The sequence below is a fragment of the Cygnus atratus genome, chromosome 1, assembly GCF_013377495.2.
Source record: "Cygnus atratus isolate AKBS03 ecotype Queensland, Australia chromosome 1, CAtr_DNAZoo_HiC_assembly, whole genome shotgun sequence".
Lineage (NCBI taxonomy): Eukaryota > Metazoa > Chordata > Aves > Anseriformes > Anatidae > Cygnus > Cygnus atratus.
The window spans coordinates 48,123,504-48,140,746 of NC_066362.1; the positions used below are offsets into that span (position 1 = coordinate 48,123,504).

Sequence of the window (17,243 nt, forward strand, 5' to 3'; positions counted from 1 at the left end):
GAGGTTCGTTATTATCTCCGTTTTTGTAAACGAACCGGGGAGGGGAAATAAAATCCGGAATTATCAAAGAACATGCAAAGCTTTGCCAAGTTTAGCTTCGGGCTGGGAGTCTCTTCTGCCTTTCAGTGCCACTGTCCTGTACTTGAAAATTTTAGCATTACTTTTAGCTTCCTCTTCGGAGCTCACTTCTCTGACAACTGATAAGCAGGTCCCTCTGGGAATTAATTTGGCCCAGAGAGACGCCCAGCAGTTTTTCCCCGGCATTTCAGGCCCCATTGTGCTAAATGGAAGGAGGCTGCAAAACCTGCCGCTGTGGTCAGGCTTTGTTCGGGCAGGGGCTAAGGGATGGTTCAGCAATTGGCCGCCTCTTTTGCATGAGACAGGCCAGCGCGCAGGAGTCTGCATCTATATGGAACAAGAGTGACGCTTCTGCCCCACATACTTGCCTGTGTTAGGACAGTTTTTGTGTGCTGGCAGGCACACAGCAATCCCAAATCGAACACAGCTAATCCTGGAGGGAATCCCTCGACGGGCTCCAAGAGTTGAGTGGTTTTGCCGTGCGTGAGCTTTCGCTGTGTTTGTTACACCAGCTCCCGTTCCCTCCCCTGAGGAAAAGCCAGGCGAGCACTTCTAATTCCCCAGCCTAGTTCCTGATACAGATGTGAGCGAGCGGGTTTGGTCTGTATGAAGCCTGCAGCCCCCTTTTGTGTACATTTCTGAAGCTGCCTTACTTTGCCCGAGGCCAGCCTGTTGTGCTGTAGGGGGCTGGCAGCGGCAGGCAGGCGGCACGGCGGAGCAGCGGCAGTTCTCTGGCGGGACGGGATGGGATGGGATGGATGGGATGGGATGGGATGGGACAGGACGGGATGGGACGGGACACACGACCACAGGACCCGCTGCAGGTGGGCAAGGGGACGGGCGAGGGGGACGTGCAGGATCCTCTGCCAGGCTGGTGGAAAGAGAAACCCAGCGCGCAGCGGCAGGGTGAGCTCTCGCGCTATGCTCCCTTTTCCCTCCCGCCCTTCCCTTTTAGCCACCCGGGTGTAGAATATGCTGCCTACATTGTTCAGGAGCTTTCTTTTTTTTTTTTTTTTTTTTTCCAGAACACAATCTCAAGCTCACAGAAGTCCGCAGCAAAGTCTTGCTGTGAATGGGGTCTTTGTTCTGTGAGACTGTTTCTGAAGACTCCTGGCTCTCTGTTCGTCTTTGCATACGAGGCTGAAACACAAATTTGTCCATATGCTTTTGTTTTCAGCACGTTCGCGTCCTCATAACTCCCCCTTTCTCACAGAAATGCTTGAAGCTCTCTGGTAGGTGTGCTGTATATTGTCACGGTGGCTAACCTGTGAAGCTGTGCTGATTTATACCACCTGACAGCACGCTCCGTAGCGTGTGTTTTTACTAAATCCATATTTTTCCAATTTCTTCATGCTCTTGCAGTGGCAGTTTTTTTCAATCCATCAGGGAGTGGGATCCTGCATCCAGAGTATGTAAATAACAGCTGTTTCCACTCAATTTGCATTTATATACTTAACACTTCAAAATAGATTATTTCTAGAAGCTTTCACAATCTGGTCACAATTCCTACTTAGTCAGAGGTACTGGGGAGATGTTAATGAAACCCCTCTGGACTAGCTGAGGAAAAAAAAGATACAGCTGCAACAATGAAATTCCCCAGGCAGGATGGATCGGTTTTGCCTCTGACGGTCGTACTTCAACAAGGCATGAAGGATCTCTTTTCATCTCCTTGGGCATCTTCAGCATGATTTCTAAGCAGGTGACAGTGTGCCAGGTAAGGAGAGAAATTGCCACAACAACTGCGCTGAACTGGTGGAGCATTTCTAGCAAAATTAATTTATTGTGTGAGTGCAGCCGAAAAGGAAAAATAATGGCAAATTATTTATAGTGAAAAATTTATTTGCCAGTGTCACAGCTATTTAAATGAATTAACCTGTTACATCCTGAGAAGAAAACCAGCTCTTTAATTTGTTTTGATATGACTACTTTCTTTTATTGATATTTCACTAGCCCTGAAATGAAAATACAGCATTTTAATTTAAAAATGCTAAAATGGAGATTTTAAGAAATTAATGTTCATTTATTATTTTTGCCCAGAAAACTTTGAAAGCCTTTCACCTCCTTATCCCAGGATGCCTCAGCCTGAACTATTTCGTTAGATTTCTTAGATCCTCTGAAGGCTGAGGATTATGGAACATTAATATTTATTGACCTTCACTTCATGTCATTTACTCTGATGTGGACTGTTGGAAGAGATGTTTATTCCTAAACCCAGATTTTTCCTTTTTATTATTATTATTATTTACATTATAGAAATGCACTTTTCTGTATCTGTAATATTGTTTATCCAGAAGAAAAATACTTTTATGTTTACTGCAGTCCCAACAGGGGCATCTCTGAACTGGGTCCAACGATGCTGAGGACTCGAGTTGTTTGGAGAGAACAACAATTATGTGTGTGAGTTGTTGCTTTTGCATGTCTCAACAAGCCTGTACCAGAGTCATTTTAACTAAGTGGGAAGAACAAAGACGATCTGAGCTCAGGTTGTCTGTAAAAACAACTTGGGTTCCAGCTACCTGGTTTCAGAGGGCATGTTTGTATTTCTAAATTTAAAAAACTTCCTGATGCCAGGAGGACTGACTTGTATTCATGATGACTGGGGCTACTTCCCTCTAGAGAGAACTCCCACTTCCACACTCCTTGGGCTCTCTGTGGTGCCCCCGCAGACCCAGCATGTAATTATGATTTTTTTTTTTTGTGTATCATTTCAGCTCAAAGTATCTGAAATGATGTGCAACCGTCCTGCGGCCTGCTATAACGGTGCTTCCCTAGTGTGAAAGCAAAGGTACGTATTGCACGTTCTGGGATGTGGTTAGGCTTGAGGGTGCATGGCCAGCTTGGGTAGCCTGGAAGACAGCACAGAGTGGAGTGGAACAATGTGTGGCTTTGGGACTCTCCCTGCGAGGGTGTGTGGCCTTAAAGAGGGCTGAAAGAGAACTGGGTTAGCAGCAGCCCAGAGCTTGACCTGCGGCCCACAGCAATAAGGATGTGCTCAGAGGGGCCCAAGGTATTGGCCTGCTGCACTGTACCTTTACTCTGGTAAAGGAAAGGGAGTTTTATAAAGATACAAGGCATTCTTGGAATATGACAAGTGAATTCATACTTAAAGTCAGGATTAAAAGTTACAAAATAACCAAAAATATGAAAAGAGATGTGAACCTTTACAATACTGTATACTAGCATAAACAAATGGTAAAATAATCAGATTTCAAGGAAAATTTTCTCTGCCATTAGCCTATTTTTTAACTGAAAGCCTCAAAGTGTCTTAACTGAAGAAGGAGTCGAAGAGCACTGCTGCAGCACAGCTCTGATCCAGTACAACTCCTACAGATCCTGACCAGAAAAATGTGTGTGTTTTGAAAAGAAACAATACATTAACTTGAATATTTGAGTAATGAGAAAGGCTAGCAATTTTTAAGAAGCACTAGTCTTTACATGAAACTATAAGGCTCTGCTTTAGTGAGTAGGAAATATGTCTGTACAGCAGTGCTTTGCTTTAATGGTTTAGACTTTTACTTAGGCTTCTATTCTACAGGGTAATGGCTTAATAGAGTAGCCTAATCTAACACAGCCGCTTTTCATTGTTCATTTGAATTTTCTGTGATACTTACATGGTTAAACTTCTATTAGTTTTGGCAGAAGAGATTACAAAAATCAGCTTGTCCAGAATTCTTTTTCTATGACATCTCGTTTCGCTGGTAGAAAGATTCTTTCGTTGAGGAATTGTAAACTTTGGTAGCAGTCAAAACTGACATCGTTTAAAATAGTAAAGTGGGTCTGATCCAAGACTGTTGTTTCATCTTGACAAGCAATAAAGCTGAGTGTAAGCACAACTATTCTCTGTATTTATTACCTATTTGATTTTCAGAAAGACTAGTTGGCAAAGTTTCTCAGTTCTGTTGGCCATTCCAACCCCCTGTACTGCTTCTAGGTGATGAAAAACTTTGTGATACATATATTTGATTATAATCTCCCACATACATCATGGCACTTAATAAATTGGTATTCCAGGCCAGAGCTGTTGCCCCCCTAGAAGCCACAAAATGCAGTTACAAACCAAACATGCTCTTTGTCAACGCAGCTCCCACATAGCTCCTACCAACTTTGGGTGTTGCACAGTGGCTGAGTGGCTGTAGTTACATAAAGTGGAATTACCATTCTTTGTAAATTGTATCTAAATTTTCGGAGAATTCTGTGCAAATTACCCAGTAAATTATCATTTGTTGTGTTCATTTTTCTGTAACCAACAAGAGGTAACAGTTGGAACCATGAGTGCATTAGAAGAGATGCTGTAAAGATAAGCAACTATCTTATTTCTTCAATGACTAAATAAAATGAAACAAAACATGCAATGGCTTAACTACCATCTTTTAGCATTGGAGGGCTAGTTAGACGTAAGGAGGTGAGAGATTAAAATCCTATACCCAGTTTATTGAAATTATCAATAAAATGTGTGTGCATTACTCCACAGAGAAAACAAAAAGCAGAAAGATAAAAGAAATCTGTTGCAGTGAAGTCAAAACACATTACTTCATCTGTTCAGCAAGAGAGAACTGCTTATTCCTTAAAATATTTTGCTGACTTTGCCAACTTTGTATTGCTCTCAGACTTTCCCCCCAAACAAAACAAAGCAAAACAACAACAAAGAGTAAATATGTTTTCATTTGCTAAGATAGAGACATCAAAATCTCCACTAAGCTCCATCCTCCCTTCATAGAAAACAGAAAAAGCACCTCCAGGAAGCAATGTACAGTTTATTCTAGACATTCATTTCAAAATGGGATTAACTGCCTTGTTGAGGTACTGTTTTGTGTGTGTCAATTGACTATAAGGTGAGCCTACAAAGATTAAATCAGTCTTGGATGTCTAACTGGTTGCTGTCTCAATGTTAAGAGACAGGTCCAGCTCTTATGTATTGTAGGTACACAATTAATCTGAACTTTGTTTTAATGAAAGAGAACAACCCTGAGGAGAAGGACCTGGGGGTTTTGGTTGATGAGAAGCTTGACGTGAGCCATCAATGTGCGCTTGCAGCCCAGAAAGCCAGCCTGGGCTGCATCAAAAGAAGCATGGCCAGCAGGTTGAGGGAGGTGATTCTCCCCTTCCACCCTGTTCTTGTGAGACCCCACCTGCAGTACTGCGGTCAGCTCTGGGGCCTCCAGCACAAGGACCTGGAGCTGTTAGAATGAGTCCAGAGGAGGGCCATGAGGCTGATCAGAGGGCTGGAGCACCTCTCCTACAAAGACAGGCTGAGGGAGTTGGGGTTGTTCAGCCTGGAGAAGAGAAGGCCCCGGGGAGACCTCACAGCGGCCTGCCAGTGCCTAACGGGGGCCTACAGGAGAGCTGGGGAGGGACTCTGTGCAAGGGGGTGTAATGGTAGAGGTAATGGCTTTAAATTAAGAGAGGGGAGATTAGGATTAGATGTTAGGAAGAAATTCTTCTCTCAGAGGGTGGTGAGGCACTGGCACAGGCTGCCCAGAGAAGCTGTGGATGCCCCATCCCTGGAGGTGTTCAAGGCCAGGCTGGATGGGGCTTTGGTCAGCCTGGTCTGGTGGGAGGTGTCCCTGCCCATGGCAGGGGGTTGGAACTGGGTGGTCTTTAAGGTCCCTTCCAACCCAAACCATTCCATGATTCTGTGACTGGAACAATGGCTTAAAGTCAATTTATTATACCATAGTGTTAAAGCAAAACGTGCACCCTCCATCACAGAAGAGTAGCGTATGTCTACTTAATCTCTTTGTTATATAGCCTTGTGCTCTCTGGGGGAACAGAATGAGCATGTGAGAAATTAGAGCAGCTCGCATACTAAAATTCATAAAGACTGGAATAACCAAGAAACAGCGTTGGCTTTAAACAGAAATTGCTGTTGTGACAAAATAGGGGAGATGCAGCAGTGATTCAGTCATGGTACAGCAGAATTTAGAGATGTCAGGTGAAATTCAGGCCTACTACAGCCATCAACAGATAAGAAGGGAACTTCTCCATAGCTGTGTATGGCTGGGGGGAAGGGATGGATAACCACTATACCTCCATTTTAGTCATGAGGAACTGAAACATAGACACAAAACTTGTCAAAGGAGCATATGTGGCAGTTGGGTCCCATTATTCCTGCACTGTTGACTCATTTTTTCAAAACCTCAAGGTGTTTTTTTTATTTTTATTTTTTGATAAGTATGAAGACAGGTACATCTCCACTACACATTAGAAGAGTAAAATTGGTCAAAGCAAACAGGAAAAGTCCTACAAAAGAACCTTTACCTTTTGAATCCAAGCACTTTCAGACCTGCTAGTAAATTCCTTATTCTTACAAATTAAATTAAATTAAATTAAATTATTACCATAGTGTTAAGTTTCACAAGATAGCTAAATTGCCTATGGTTTCAGACAAGTCCAGTAGAGCTGTTGTGCAAGATTGCCTCCCGGTGGTGGTACCAAGGATTTGCAAATGACATAATTTGCACACAGACAAGGCAAAAGCCTGTTTTAAAAGAATGCTTCCTTTTTTTAATTCAGGTCTAAGCAGAGAAAGTGAAAGAACTTTCCTTTCAGTTGAACACCAACATAAATTTCAGTGTGATTTTAAATGGCCTGAATCGAGGACAAAACTTCTGATATTTGACTGAAACATTTTTCTAGTGGCATAATAACAATCAAAGCTTCAGCAGACTTTTACTGAAACATTAAAAAATCAGTAAGACACACCCAATTGCATACTATCCACAGCAACGAGGCTAGCAAGGTCTGAAACACTTAGTAACTATTCGATACAAAGCAAATGACTAAGTGCCTAAACTTGGATAAAAGTGCACCGGAGTAGACTTACCATTCTTTGAGTTCTATGCAACTCAAGTTCTCAGTTACAAAGGTAACACACACACACAAAAAAAGAGCAACAATACCTAGAAATCCCAAACTACCTTTCAAACGGATTTTTTAAAGACAGCTTTATGCAGCTGTTCAAGACAGAAAATCAGGAGGACAGCTTGGAATTACTGTGGAAGTAGGACTTAAATAAATTCTGCTTCAACTGACCCAGCAGATTTAGTATAACAGAACAGGAAGACTGAATGGCAGTGTAATGCAGCGAAAGATTTTTAAATTCTCACTTTATGGATTAATGTAACAATAAAGTTAAATAAAATAAATAAAGTGGCAGAGGGTACGTATAGTGTGTTTTATACTTGGTTTCCAGTAACTGGTCAGAAGAGTAAGTACTTTAAAGGTAGCAGTCCAGCACAAAAAGGATTTTTAGCCCTCAAAATGCCTGAAAAGTGTCCAAAAGCATTTGGGAAACATTCAGAAATCGAGCATTTCTACAGTGACTGTGGATGTTTGATCACCAACAAGAGTTTGACAGGCAGGAACAGACAAACATAGTAATAACATTACAACAGGTTTCCATAAAATGTCTTAATAGAATTAGGCAGGAATAAGCAAAAGTATATGTGTGGGGAGGAAAATAAATACTTGAAAGTTTAATCCAAGAAAGAATATATTTTCTTAAACTGGAATGGAGTCAAAGAGTGACACATTACATCTCAGCTTTCCAAAACAAAGGGCAGTTCAATTTTACACAGTGGAATGTAACAACACTAAGATGTAAGCTTCTCACTTAAGGACCAATGTCAGTACCTGGCACCATGACTTGATGCAAATACTAAAATCTGCTACATCTCTAACTACTAAAAAACTCTTTAAATGTGATTTCATAGGCAGAAAAAATATTTTTTTTATTCAATTGAATTTGCAAAGGATGCAGTCATCTTTTTCATAGATATACCTTCATGATAGCATCTTTGTTACCATGTGAGCAACGCATCGTATCACATAGAGCCAAAATCATTTGGGTGATGTAGGATTAAACATGGAGTCAGATTAATTTACAAGCATAACAGAGAGAAGCAAAACTATTTTATGCTGTGCCATGATAAACCATTATTGGCTAACTGGCATTAGGTTTTAAAAATTCATCTTTAAAAGTAATACCAAGATAAAGACTTAGAGTAGCTTAACATAGCTTTCTAGAAGTACTTAATGACAGCCTTTTTGCATGCATCTGACATTACTTTTACACAATTAAAGCACTCAAGGAAAATGAGTAACTCCACAAAAAGTGGTTGTACTTCATACTAACAATGACCAGAACTAGACTTTTTGTATGGTACTCAACTTCTAGCAAAACATATAGATAGCACATGCAAAATGACACCAGACTAATGCAAGAAACAGGTACCTTCCTAGCTTATCCAAGTTGCCTTGGAATGGAAATACAATCAAAATATATGACACATGGGATTTTTTTTTCTTCATTATTTACTAGGATATGCAAAGATGACTTAATGATGTCACTGGGATCTCTGCAGAAGCACGATGTTCCAAGCTGGCCTTTTCTACCAGAAGGCTGATGCCTAAACTGTAGACTGGAGTAAAGGATCTATTTCTGAGAAAAAATGGTAGGTGACAAAATATTTTAATAGCAGAAACATTTAAGGACTGCAAAATGCTAAAGGCATGAATTAGAATAAAACCATGTTTCTTGAAAGCATTTGATATTATAAAGGGCCAGTCCTTCCCTCTTTGTAAGCTGGAACGAGCTGTGTCTTTTCACTGATTGATTACCCAGCTAAAGCAAAGAACTCTTCCTGCCCTGAGCTACAGCCATTCAATGTATGTATGAACATTGCATCCTCACTGAACAATAGTTGGAGTGAGTTTAAAAAAACAAAATCCAAAGCAAACATACACAGAAACATCTCAAATATTTGGGAATGCCAGGCGATTTAGAAGGATGAGTGATGCTGTAGAAGCTGAAGTTTAACCAAGTTGGCCAGTTTTCAGTACATGACAAGCCTTAAATTCTTTAATGTCAGCACTCAAAGCTTATCTGCGTTTCAGGTACTTGATTTCCAAAAACACCAAACTCCAGCATGTCCAGTTCTAGAACTCCCATTCTGAAATATTGCTTCTATTTATTCCCTTTACTAACGACAAACCTCTGGCCTGCTTTAATCAGATCACCCTGTCATGTTACACCCAGTTCTAAGACTAGCACGTTCACTGACCCTGCACATACCATATTCTTTTGAGTCCTTACTTCATTACTGCAGTTTTGCTGTTTTTCTACTGTTAACTAATTGAAATAGGAAAAAAAAAAACCACAAATTCAGTTAAACATGGTTTATTTAAAACATTCATGTAGAAGTGACAAACATCTCACTTTCTGTAATTTTTATTTCCAATAAAGATTAATAGCAAATTGCTGATGAACAAGAAGTTATCTTAATTATCTGTCTTTAGGAGGATTAGGATTCTTCCGTCTTCTATGATACCTGGAAAAAAAAGAGGCTGCAGTGAATGCAAGCTTTGGAAAGTCTTTGATTTTCCTGACATTCTTCTCCCCAGCTAGTAGTCTGGAGGTTACACAAGTAAGCAAAACACAAGATACACAAGCACAATCCACAACAATTCATTAGATGTCATCTCTGTTGTTCATGAAGTTACATAACACTACTCATTTCTATCGCTACATCTGCTACAAGCACGCACTAATCCAATCAGTTCTACAGCTGAATAGGTAGTAAGGCTGCTGTTTATTCTTAATCCTTTATGTGAAGTTAATTTTATTATATTGTCAGGTTTTCCTCTGGCTAAAATGATTGCTACAGAACAATCAGGGGTACAGGAGTTATGGCAGACTGTACTTGAAATACTGTAATATTCTGCAAACTAAAAAAAAAAATATATATTTGCAACAAAAATGATTTAATTACATTCCTACATTCTTAATTACCCACCCTAAAACAAGGAAGATACAGTTTGATGCTCATTAAGTGACAGCTACCCTTTAGCCATAGGGAGTTCTACCATTTCATCTCTTTCACCTGTTCCCAAAACACAACAATTTTAAAAAGTGTGATGGGGACCAAAAAAATTCTCCCATTCTCCCTGTATCAGGTCTCCAAGACTATAAAGTTAGCAAATGAAGTGCAGTAACACAGACTGGAAAGGAGCTACGCAAACTAAAATGCCGTTTGTTTCCAGTGGGGTGTCTGAGCGTACACAGTCTCTCTAAGCCCAGTTGGGCATGCTTGTACCTCTCCCAGTAGCTTTCTGAACACAGGGTACACCAAGGCACACCTTTCCTCACTTCAAATGAAAAAACTCCACTATTCTCAAGTCTGAGAATCACATTTTCAAGCTGTATTAGGTGGTGTCCATTGAAGGTGTAACTTCACTTATGCAACTTTAACAAATAACCCGGACCAGTAGCTAAATAGATAGTATGAAAAATTTCTACTCCGAGGTATTTTTCCAGAATCGCAAAGGCTATCAAAGGGGCAGAGTTAAAAAAAACCACCACCACCAAAAAAAAACAACAGAAATACAGGCTTCCATTTACACAATATTGCATTTAAAGTTGTAGGCAGTAGCCCATGTGCTAACAATATCTCATCTCACAAGACATATCCGAGGCTGAATTTGGTCATAAATTATTTCTGTGTTTCCCTTTACCTCCAAAAGGAACAAACACTGGAAAGAAAAAAATTACTTACTGTCCTACAGGATACCACCGATGTTTTGTTGTGTAAAACATTTTGCTGAGCTCTTCAATTGTAGGACCTCTACCATCCTTTAGCTCGTTTTCATTCAATCTGGATTTCAAAACTTGATCAAGTGTTTCTTCTTTATTATTCACTGGATCTGGCCGTGGTACGGGCTATAAAAACAGTAGCGCATGTATTTCCTTTTACTCCTCTTTGATGAAAAACAAAAAGTCAAGCTACATTAATAACATTACCATTTACTAGCTGAAACCAAAGGAATAAAGAAGAATTCTCATGAAAGTACAGGCTATTTACAACAACAGCACCATCCCCCAGTCAAAACCACATCACCATGGGGCAGATCTCTGGAAACATTACCCCAGGTGCTGGAGCTGATTACTGTGCCCCTAAAATCAGCGCTGCTGTCATCACTATGGCTGATCTTTACAATTCACTGGCTGAATCATAAGCATCAATTTACTGACACAGAAGTACTCATATTATTCCTATTTATAAGTTTATTCATACTGATGATCATCATTTGGTCACACTGCTAAAAAAAATAATCTTTAAATGGGTTGTACTTTGGAGAAGAAAGTCACTTCCTAATTGTGCATCAGCTAACACCAAGATATTTGTTCCCACCCTAAAACTTACCTACTAGCACTGCTACTAGTATTTTTCCCTGATTTATAGCCTTTTGTTCCTGAGAGACATGTAAACAATAAATTTTGAAATACCAATATGTAACTTACAGGCAAAGAGTGCTAAACTAAGTTTTCAGTGGAAAAATTTCACGTTGAATTATTTCAGCAATGCAGCTACCATTTGCAATATTTTACTAGCACATGAGAATTGGAAATTGATACAAGAAGCATAGTTTCTCCAGTGTAAAGAACTCGCTGACAGTACTACTGATGGATTAAAAAAAAAAGTCAGTATTTAAATTTTTCTGTGGAGTTTATGAACCCATGGTGCTGAATGGAATTTAAAGCTCGAGTTGAAAATAGCAGCAGCAGAGGCACTTCTTCATATCCTCTTGCCCAGACTGCTGCACCTGTGCATAGCAGGATGTGTGAACCGTTGCCTGAATTTCAAACATCCTCTTTGAGGAGCATGCTCTTAGAAGCTCGCTTTTTCTGTAGCACACAACTATGAGTATCTCATTTAATTCTTTGTTAATTACTGTATGCTGTAATACGTGAGCATTTCTTACTCTGTAACTTTCCCTCAATTCAATTAAAAATAAATGCCCTCCTCAGAGCAGCAGCTACATTCATCATTCACTTACTGCACAGATATGCTGATCACATAAGAATTACCTCAGTCTTCCAAATTACGAAAAAAAAAAAGATGCCCTAAAAACTCAGAACTGCTGTGCTTTTACACGACTAAGAAATATAAGTGTGTATACGTGGACATACTTTTGTATACTCATATGGAATCTCAAGCGAAGGGTGGTAGCAGACAATCGTCTTCAAATCTGATGTCAAGGCAAGTTCCACTTTGCTATAAAAATAAAAAGTTACCTTCTTAAATATATCCAAGTTTCAGAAATGCTACGCAACTGAGCACTCGATTCCCAAAGAAAACTGTATTTCATCCTGAATTCATGAATTATTTAGCACTCTTCTGCAAAATAATACCTAAAAAGGGGTCACAAATACTTTATCTGAACTTCCTGTGAGTTTTTCTTTCAGCTACCTCGGTGGTATTTTTTTTTCTTTTGGATAGAAAAGAAGAAATAGCTAAAATGGAGGACTACAAATAGCTAGAAATATTGTTTGTAAAAAAGTCTTTAAGATGTTGAATAATTACATATAAAACTAACAACAGACAGGGATAACAAATGTCAGTAATATCTAGGACAACACGCCTTTATAAAAAGCGTGGCGCCAGTAAGAAGGAATACGAAATAAAGTTCTTGGGTTTCAACCTTTATATTTGGTAACAGAGGGTGGTCAGCACAATAAACAGAGTTCTACTGAGAATTTCCTTGAGGGAGAAAGACTTTTCTCACCTTCCTTCCCTACTTCTATGACATAATAGCTGCCTAAGAACTTCTACAACGCACATGTTGCATTTCTCACTGTTTGTATCATCTCTTCCAGTTTCTACTCTACTTGAATCACCTTTTCCAGTTTCCCATGCAACATCCCAGCAGTTCCCGGACTTTGTCTTAACAATAAGCATCAGTGAAAATCACTTCTGTTAGTTACTTTTGCTCTTCCACAGACAAAACTGTAGCGGTATTGGGGTCATCAACAGGTTTTGAATTTAAAATGAGTCACGCATGATTTTTCATTATGCTTATTTTTGAAATATTAACTTCAAATTAAAACTTTAATTTTTTAATAATAAAACTTTTTAAATTAAAATGTTAAATATTAACTTTACGATCATGAAGATCAGAAATAGTATTTTAGTTTAAATTATAAAATGTACGTCTCCAAAACTAGCATCATATGACAACTTCATGACAGAGCAAGTAGCCTGGAATAAGCATCAAAGGGAAAGGTCACACGTCAAAGCACATTAAGGTACCAGTTGTAGTCTTCAGGGAGAACCGAGTACGTAGATTTACAACAAGCATGATATACAGCTCCATCTGCAAAAAAGTAAGTCACAAACACTGATGTAAAAAAAGCAGAGCTATGCCAAACATAAGAATATTTACATTTTCACTACAATCTAAGTCAATTGGGGATTATAATCATATTCACTTTCAGATTAATAAAACTCAAATACGGTCTGAATAGAAGCTCACTTTACCGTGATTTGTAGTGCTATCGAAAATATTGTATGTAGGTAGCTATATTCTACTTTTACTTTTCCATTATGCTGTTTTCCTAAGAAACATCACAGTCTTTAGAAAATACCGACAGATTTCCCTGTTATATTCTTTATATACCCTGACTCTGTATATATTTAAAGGGTGAAAAACATTACCATATGGCTTACAAGGAAGATCATCTGATCTGATTCTTTTTGTTTAATTCATAGCAGCATTCACTGGAAAAAAAAATTGTACTGTGCTAGAAACTGGTATGCACGCTACACAAAACTACAATGTCTTGGCTGCTGTAACATTAGAGAACGTTATCCCTTCCCCAGACTCCTGTTACTCCAAGGAAAGCAATCACAAGAATTACAAGTAGTAAAGGGGAGCATACTGGACTGTACTAGCAAACAGACTGAGGGAAGTGATTATCTCCCTGTACTCGTCACTTATTAAACCACATCTCGATACCATGGCCACTTTTGGGCCCTCTGATAAAGATAAAATGGAATAAATTCTGCAAAGGCCCACCAAAATAGCTAGGGGCTGCAGCCCTCTGAGGAGATGCTGAGGGACCAAGGCTGTTTAAGCCTACAGTTATGATTTAGTGTAGACTTTTCTCAGCATCGTTTATAAGTCTGAAACATTAAGTTTAAATCTTCAAGTATAATTTAACTAGCGGTTGGAGCAGTGTTATTTACACACTAATTAATAAGTTAGAGGAGTGTCATATGTGGGCACTGGAAAAAGCAAATCAAGACATCCTATAATAACTAAAGAGAGAAAACAGAATATCGGACTTGATTCAACAATCCACTTCCATGTTCCTGTTGCTGCAAACAGCGCAAAGAAGGGGCTCGCAAAGAGCAAATTTCAACGTAGGACCCCAATCCCACCACCACTTACTCTGCAGCGGGACCTGCTTGCAGGGAGCTGCCGAACGCCTCCAAAGGACGCGGGACCACGCGGTTCTGAGCAGCGCTGCCATGCTGACTGCAGGCAGGAAACCGGTGCTGGGCAAGATGGGCCTGAGCGAGACACGGCCCCGGCCGTGGTGCAGAGCACCCTCTGAAAGAGACCAGCGCCGTAACTGCTCGGGTACAAGCGTCAGCAAATCAATTCCTGACCTTCAGCACAAATAAAATCCGTGCAGTATGTTACTTGTCGTTTGTCAGTCGTTTACAAGTCCTTACGGTTCCAGATGCACCTGTCTCCTAAGCGGTCAAACACGGCATAAAGCTTTATTTATGGATAAGTATCTCTGAGGACCACGTACCGACCCAACGCCCCCAAACACCCCCCATGCACGGGCTCCCCCTCAGCCCAGGGCCGAGGCCTCCCGCCAGCCACCACCCTGGGAGCCCCGGCGCGACACGCAGCTCCTTTCGGAAACCCAGCCTGCGCCGGCGCTGGTCACAAAAATAAAAGTTAATTACACAAAAGAGGGGAAGGGGCCAAGCGCGTCCCCCACCTGCGCGGCCTCCTCCGCCCGCCCGCCCACCGCCCCGGAAGCCGGCCTCGCCCCGCGCCGCTCCGCTTCCGGCGCCCACCCCGTGGCCCGCTGGGAAATGTAGTGCGGGGGGCGCCCCGTGCCTCCCGGCGGTGCGGGTACCCGGGGGAGGGTTTGGGGGCGAGCCGCCGCCCGCACCACAGCCACAGCCCCCTGGGCACCGTCCCTCCAGAGGGCGTTTCCAACCCGGGTGTGTCAGGCCTGCACAAAACTCACCCGGGTGCTGTTGGAGACAGAAAGCATCTCAGAGGCGATGCTGTGGTTGTGCAACAGCGATAAAAGAAGCAGGGAGAGACAAAAGTCGGTTACCTGACATGCTGCTGTAGGACCTGACGTGGGTCCAGCACTATAAGTTTCCACATGCCCATGAAGCATCTCATCTGTGTCTCTAAGGCACGTCAGCCAACTGTGTGGCAATCCCTTCCACAGAACCGCTCCTTCAGAGAGCTACAGATAATGCGACCTCTTCCAGGTATCTTCAGCCTGAAGACACATTGCATCTTTTCTGGTCTGTGGCATAGGAATTTCACGCAATCATCAGTGGAAACCTCACGGTTTCAGCAACATCTGACTTTGTTCTGCAGTTGCAGAGCAGTTAGCCGTGCTGATAACCTCCAGAAGCCTAGCAGGCATGTAGCCAGAAATCTCTGGTCAAGAGCCGATTATTCCCACAGATCGCTCCCATGAGCAGTAGCAAATGTTTCTTTTTGGATATTTTTCCTGACAAGTGGGAGATGAAAGGCCTGGAATACTGGAGTCAGTAAGCCATAGAGAGAGGGGCAGAGAGGTGCCAAAATGCTTTACAATCTAGGTTTCATCATCTTTCCAAGGTACAACCAAGATCAGAAACTGCATCTCCACTGCAAGACTCCTCTGTGCTTTCTCCATCATTCCCATCAAGTTTCTGTGTACAGCCACAGTGATCTGACCTGCGCTCGGGCACCAAACAGAAGCCACACAGTTCTGTGTATCTTCTGCTACGTACCAGCTCGTTATTCCCACAAGGAAATTGCTGTGCTAGGATGAGGTCAGCTCTTGGATGAAGAACAGCCTTTTGAAGCTGAGTGCAAGCAAGAAGGTGGTTATACTGATGAACAAAGAAAACATGTTGACGATTTTAAGCTCAAGGACAGTGTTGACAAAAATAAATGATTATAAAGTGTCTGAAAGAAATGCAGTCTGGAAATTACTATAAGGAAGTGAAGTCGTGTTTAAGGAGTGAAATTCTAGAATACCTTGTCCATAGGTATGGTGGGGACAAACCGATTTACTTCGGACTGCATCTTGCTGACTTTATGAGCACATACACTTTGTTGTTGTCGCAACGTGGGTAGTTGCTTGTCAGGCTTCTTACCAGGATCTTGCACGTGGTACAGACTGGTCAATGTGACCAACAAGCTTCCTAACCTGGGAAATTTCGTAGGCCAACTGTATTCAGCTGTTAACCGCCAAGGAGCTAATTAATCAACAAGATTATAAAGAACAGCGAAAGATCTTGATCTTGTAGTTCCTTACATATGTACACATATATAAGTTTTTAGTTACCTTATTTTTTTTCCACACAGCCAATGCTATGTGCTCTTTGGAGGGAATGTCTGGTTCCACACAGGAGGGAAGCCACCAGGAGGATTACTGGTATCTGTTACATAGCACTATCACATCGTTAGTCTTGTCTTTCACGTTGAGACAATGGCATACCACTTACAGGGTTTTTTAGAAATCTGTAGTAATGTTTTGTGTCTTGTATATACTTATTGGGAATACTTGACAGCCCTCTCAAATTTTGATTCACAAAACAGCCTCCGCTAGGCTTTCAGATTCCCTGATTTTATACCCTCGTTAGTTTTAAATTAGAGGTAACCTGTGGGTATTTCTTATTCTGGAAATGCGTTCTTTTCAAAGATTACTGTAGCGGCAAATCTTGCAACCTAAATCCCGGTTCTAGAAGGTTGCAATGGAAGACACCGAAGAACTTTATTTTTAAAAACTAAACCACATTCCCTGTTAAGGTTCCAGACTATTTTTAGATGGTTTCTAAAAAAGGGTTTGGGAGACAGTATACGAGGTCTACCCCCTCTCTGACACATAATGTTCTGAGAGTCTATTCTTAGAAGCATGTTCTGACAGATTACAACTTTCTGGGAGCAAGACAGGAATTGCTTAAGGACACTCAGAAGCGTGACTACACACTTCTCAAGTATGTCTGGAGATGGGGTTATTAATAACTGCCAACCGCATTGCTTGCTTCAGCATACTGTGGGCAGCAAAGAGGAAAGTTGCTCAGTCTGTGTTGGCTGAGCAGAAAGGAGATTTCTCTGTCCGTTAACTGCGT

At 41.1% G+C, this 17,243-nt stretch overlaps 1 protein-coding gene and 1 long non-coding RNA gene across 8 annotated transcripts; one reads left to right on the forward strand and one right to left on the reverse strand.

Moving 5' to 3' along the window:
* The first annotated feature begins 1,117 nt into the window (after positions 1-1,117).
* LOC118250567 (uncharacterized) lies at positions 1,118-13,156 on the forward strand. 2 transcript variants are annotated; one of them, XR_004779488.2, is made up of 5 exons: positions 1,118-1,792; positions 2,398-2,475; positions 2,790-2,863; positions 8,399-8,531; positions 12,734-13,156. It is a non-coding gene; the product is annotated as an uncharacterized LOC118250567 (long non-coding RNA). The 2 variants fall into 2 exon arrangements; XR_004779487.2 differs by lacking the exon at positions 12,734-13,156 and having other exon boundaries at positions 8,399-9,094.
* MRPL42 (mitochondrial ribosomal protein L42) lies at positions 9,241-14,992 on the reverse strand. Of its 6 annotated transcripts, none has more exons than XM_035551818.2 (6): positions 14,873-14,992; positions 14,308-14,469; positions 13,167-13,230; positions 12,047-12,131; positions 10,632-10,795; positions 9,241-9,407 (listed from the first exon to the last, which is right to left on the reverse strand). In XM_035551818.2, the coding sequence occupies exons 2-6, from the start codon at positions 14,387-14,389 to the stop codon at positions 9,362-9,364; spliced, it is 441 nt and encodes a 146-aa protein (XP_035407711.1). In that variant the 5' UTR covers positions 14,390-14,469; positions 14,873-14,992; the 3' UTR covers positions 9,241-9,361. The 6 variants fall into 6 exon arrangements, with proteins under 6 accessions (XP_035407711.1, XP_035407710.1, XP_050564372.1 ...); XM_035551817.2 differs by having other exon boundaries at positions 14,308-14,615; positions 14,873-14,979; XM_050708415.1 differs by having other exon boundaries at positions 14,838-14,946.
* Between the last annotated feature and the right edge of the window lie 2,251 nt (positions 14,993-17,243).

Excerpts from the sequence above, each read along its gene's own strand:
- MRPL42 (XM_035551818.2), bottom strand. The coding sequence starts at position 14,389 with ATGGCAGCGCTGCTCAGAACCGCGTGGTCCCGCGTCCTTTGGAGGCGT. Across the intron at positions 13,231-14,307 it reads CAAGCAGGTCCCGCTGCAGA|ATGGAGCTGTATATCATGCT; the intron begins GTAAGTGGTGGT and ends ACTTTTTTGCAG. Across the intron at positions 10,796-12,046 it reads TTCCATATGAGTATACAAAA|CCCGTACCACGGCCAGATCC; the intron begins GTATGTCCACGT and ends CTGTTTTTATAG.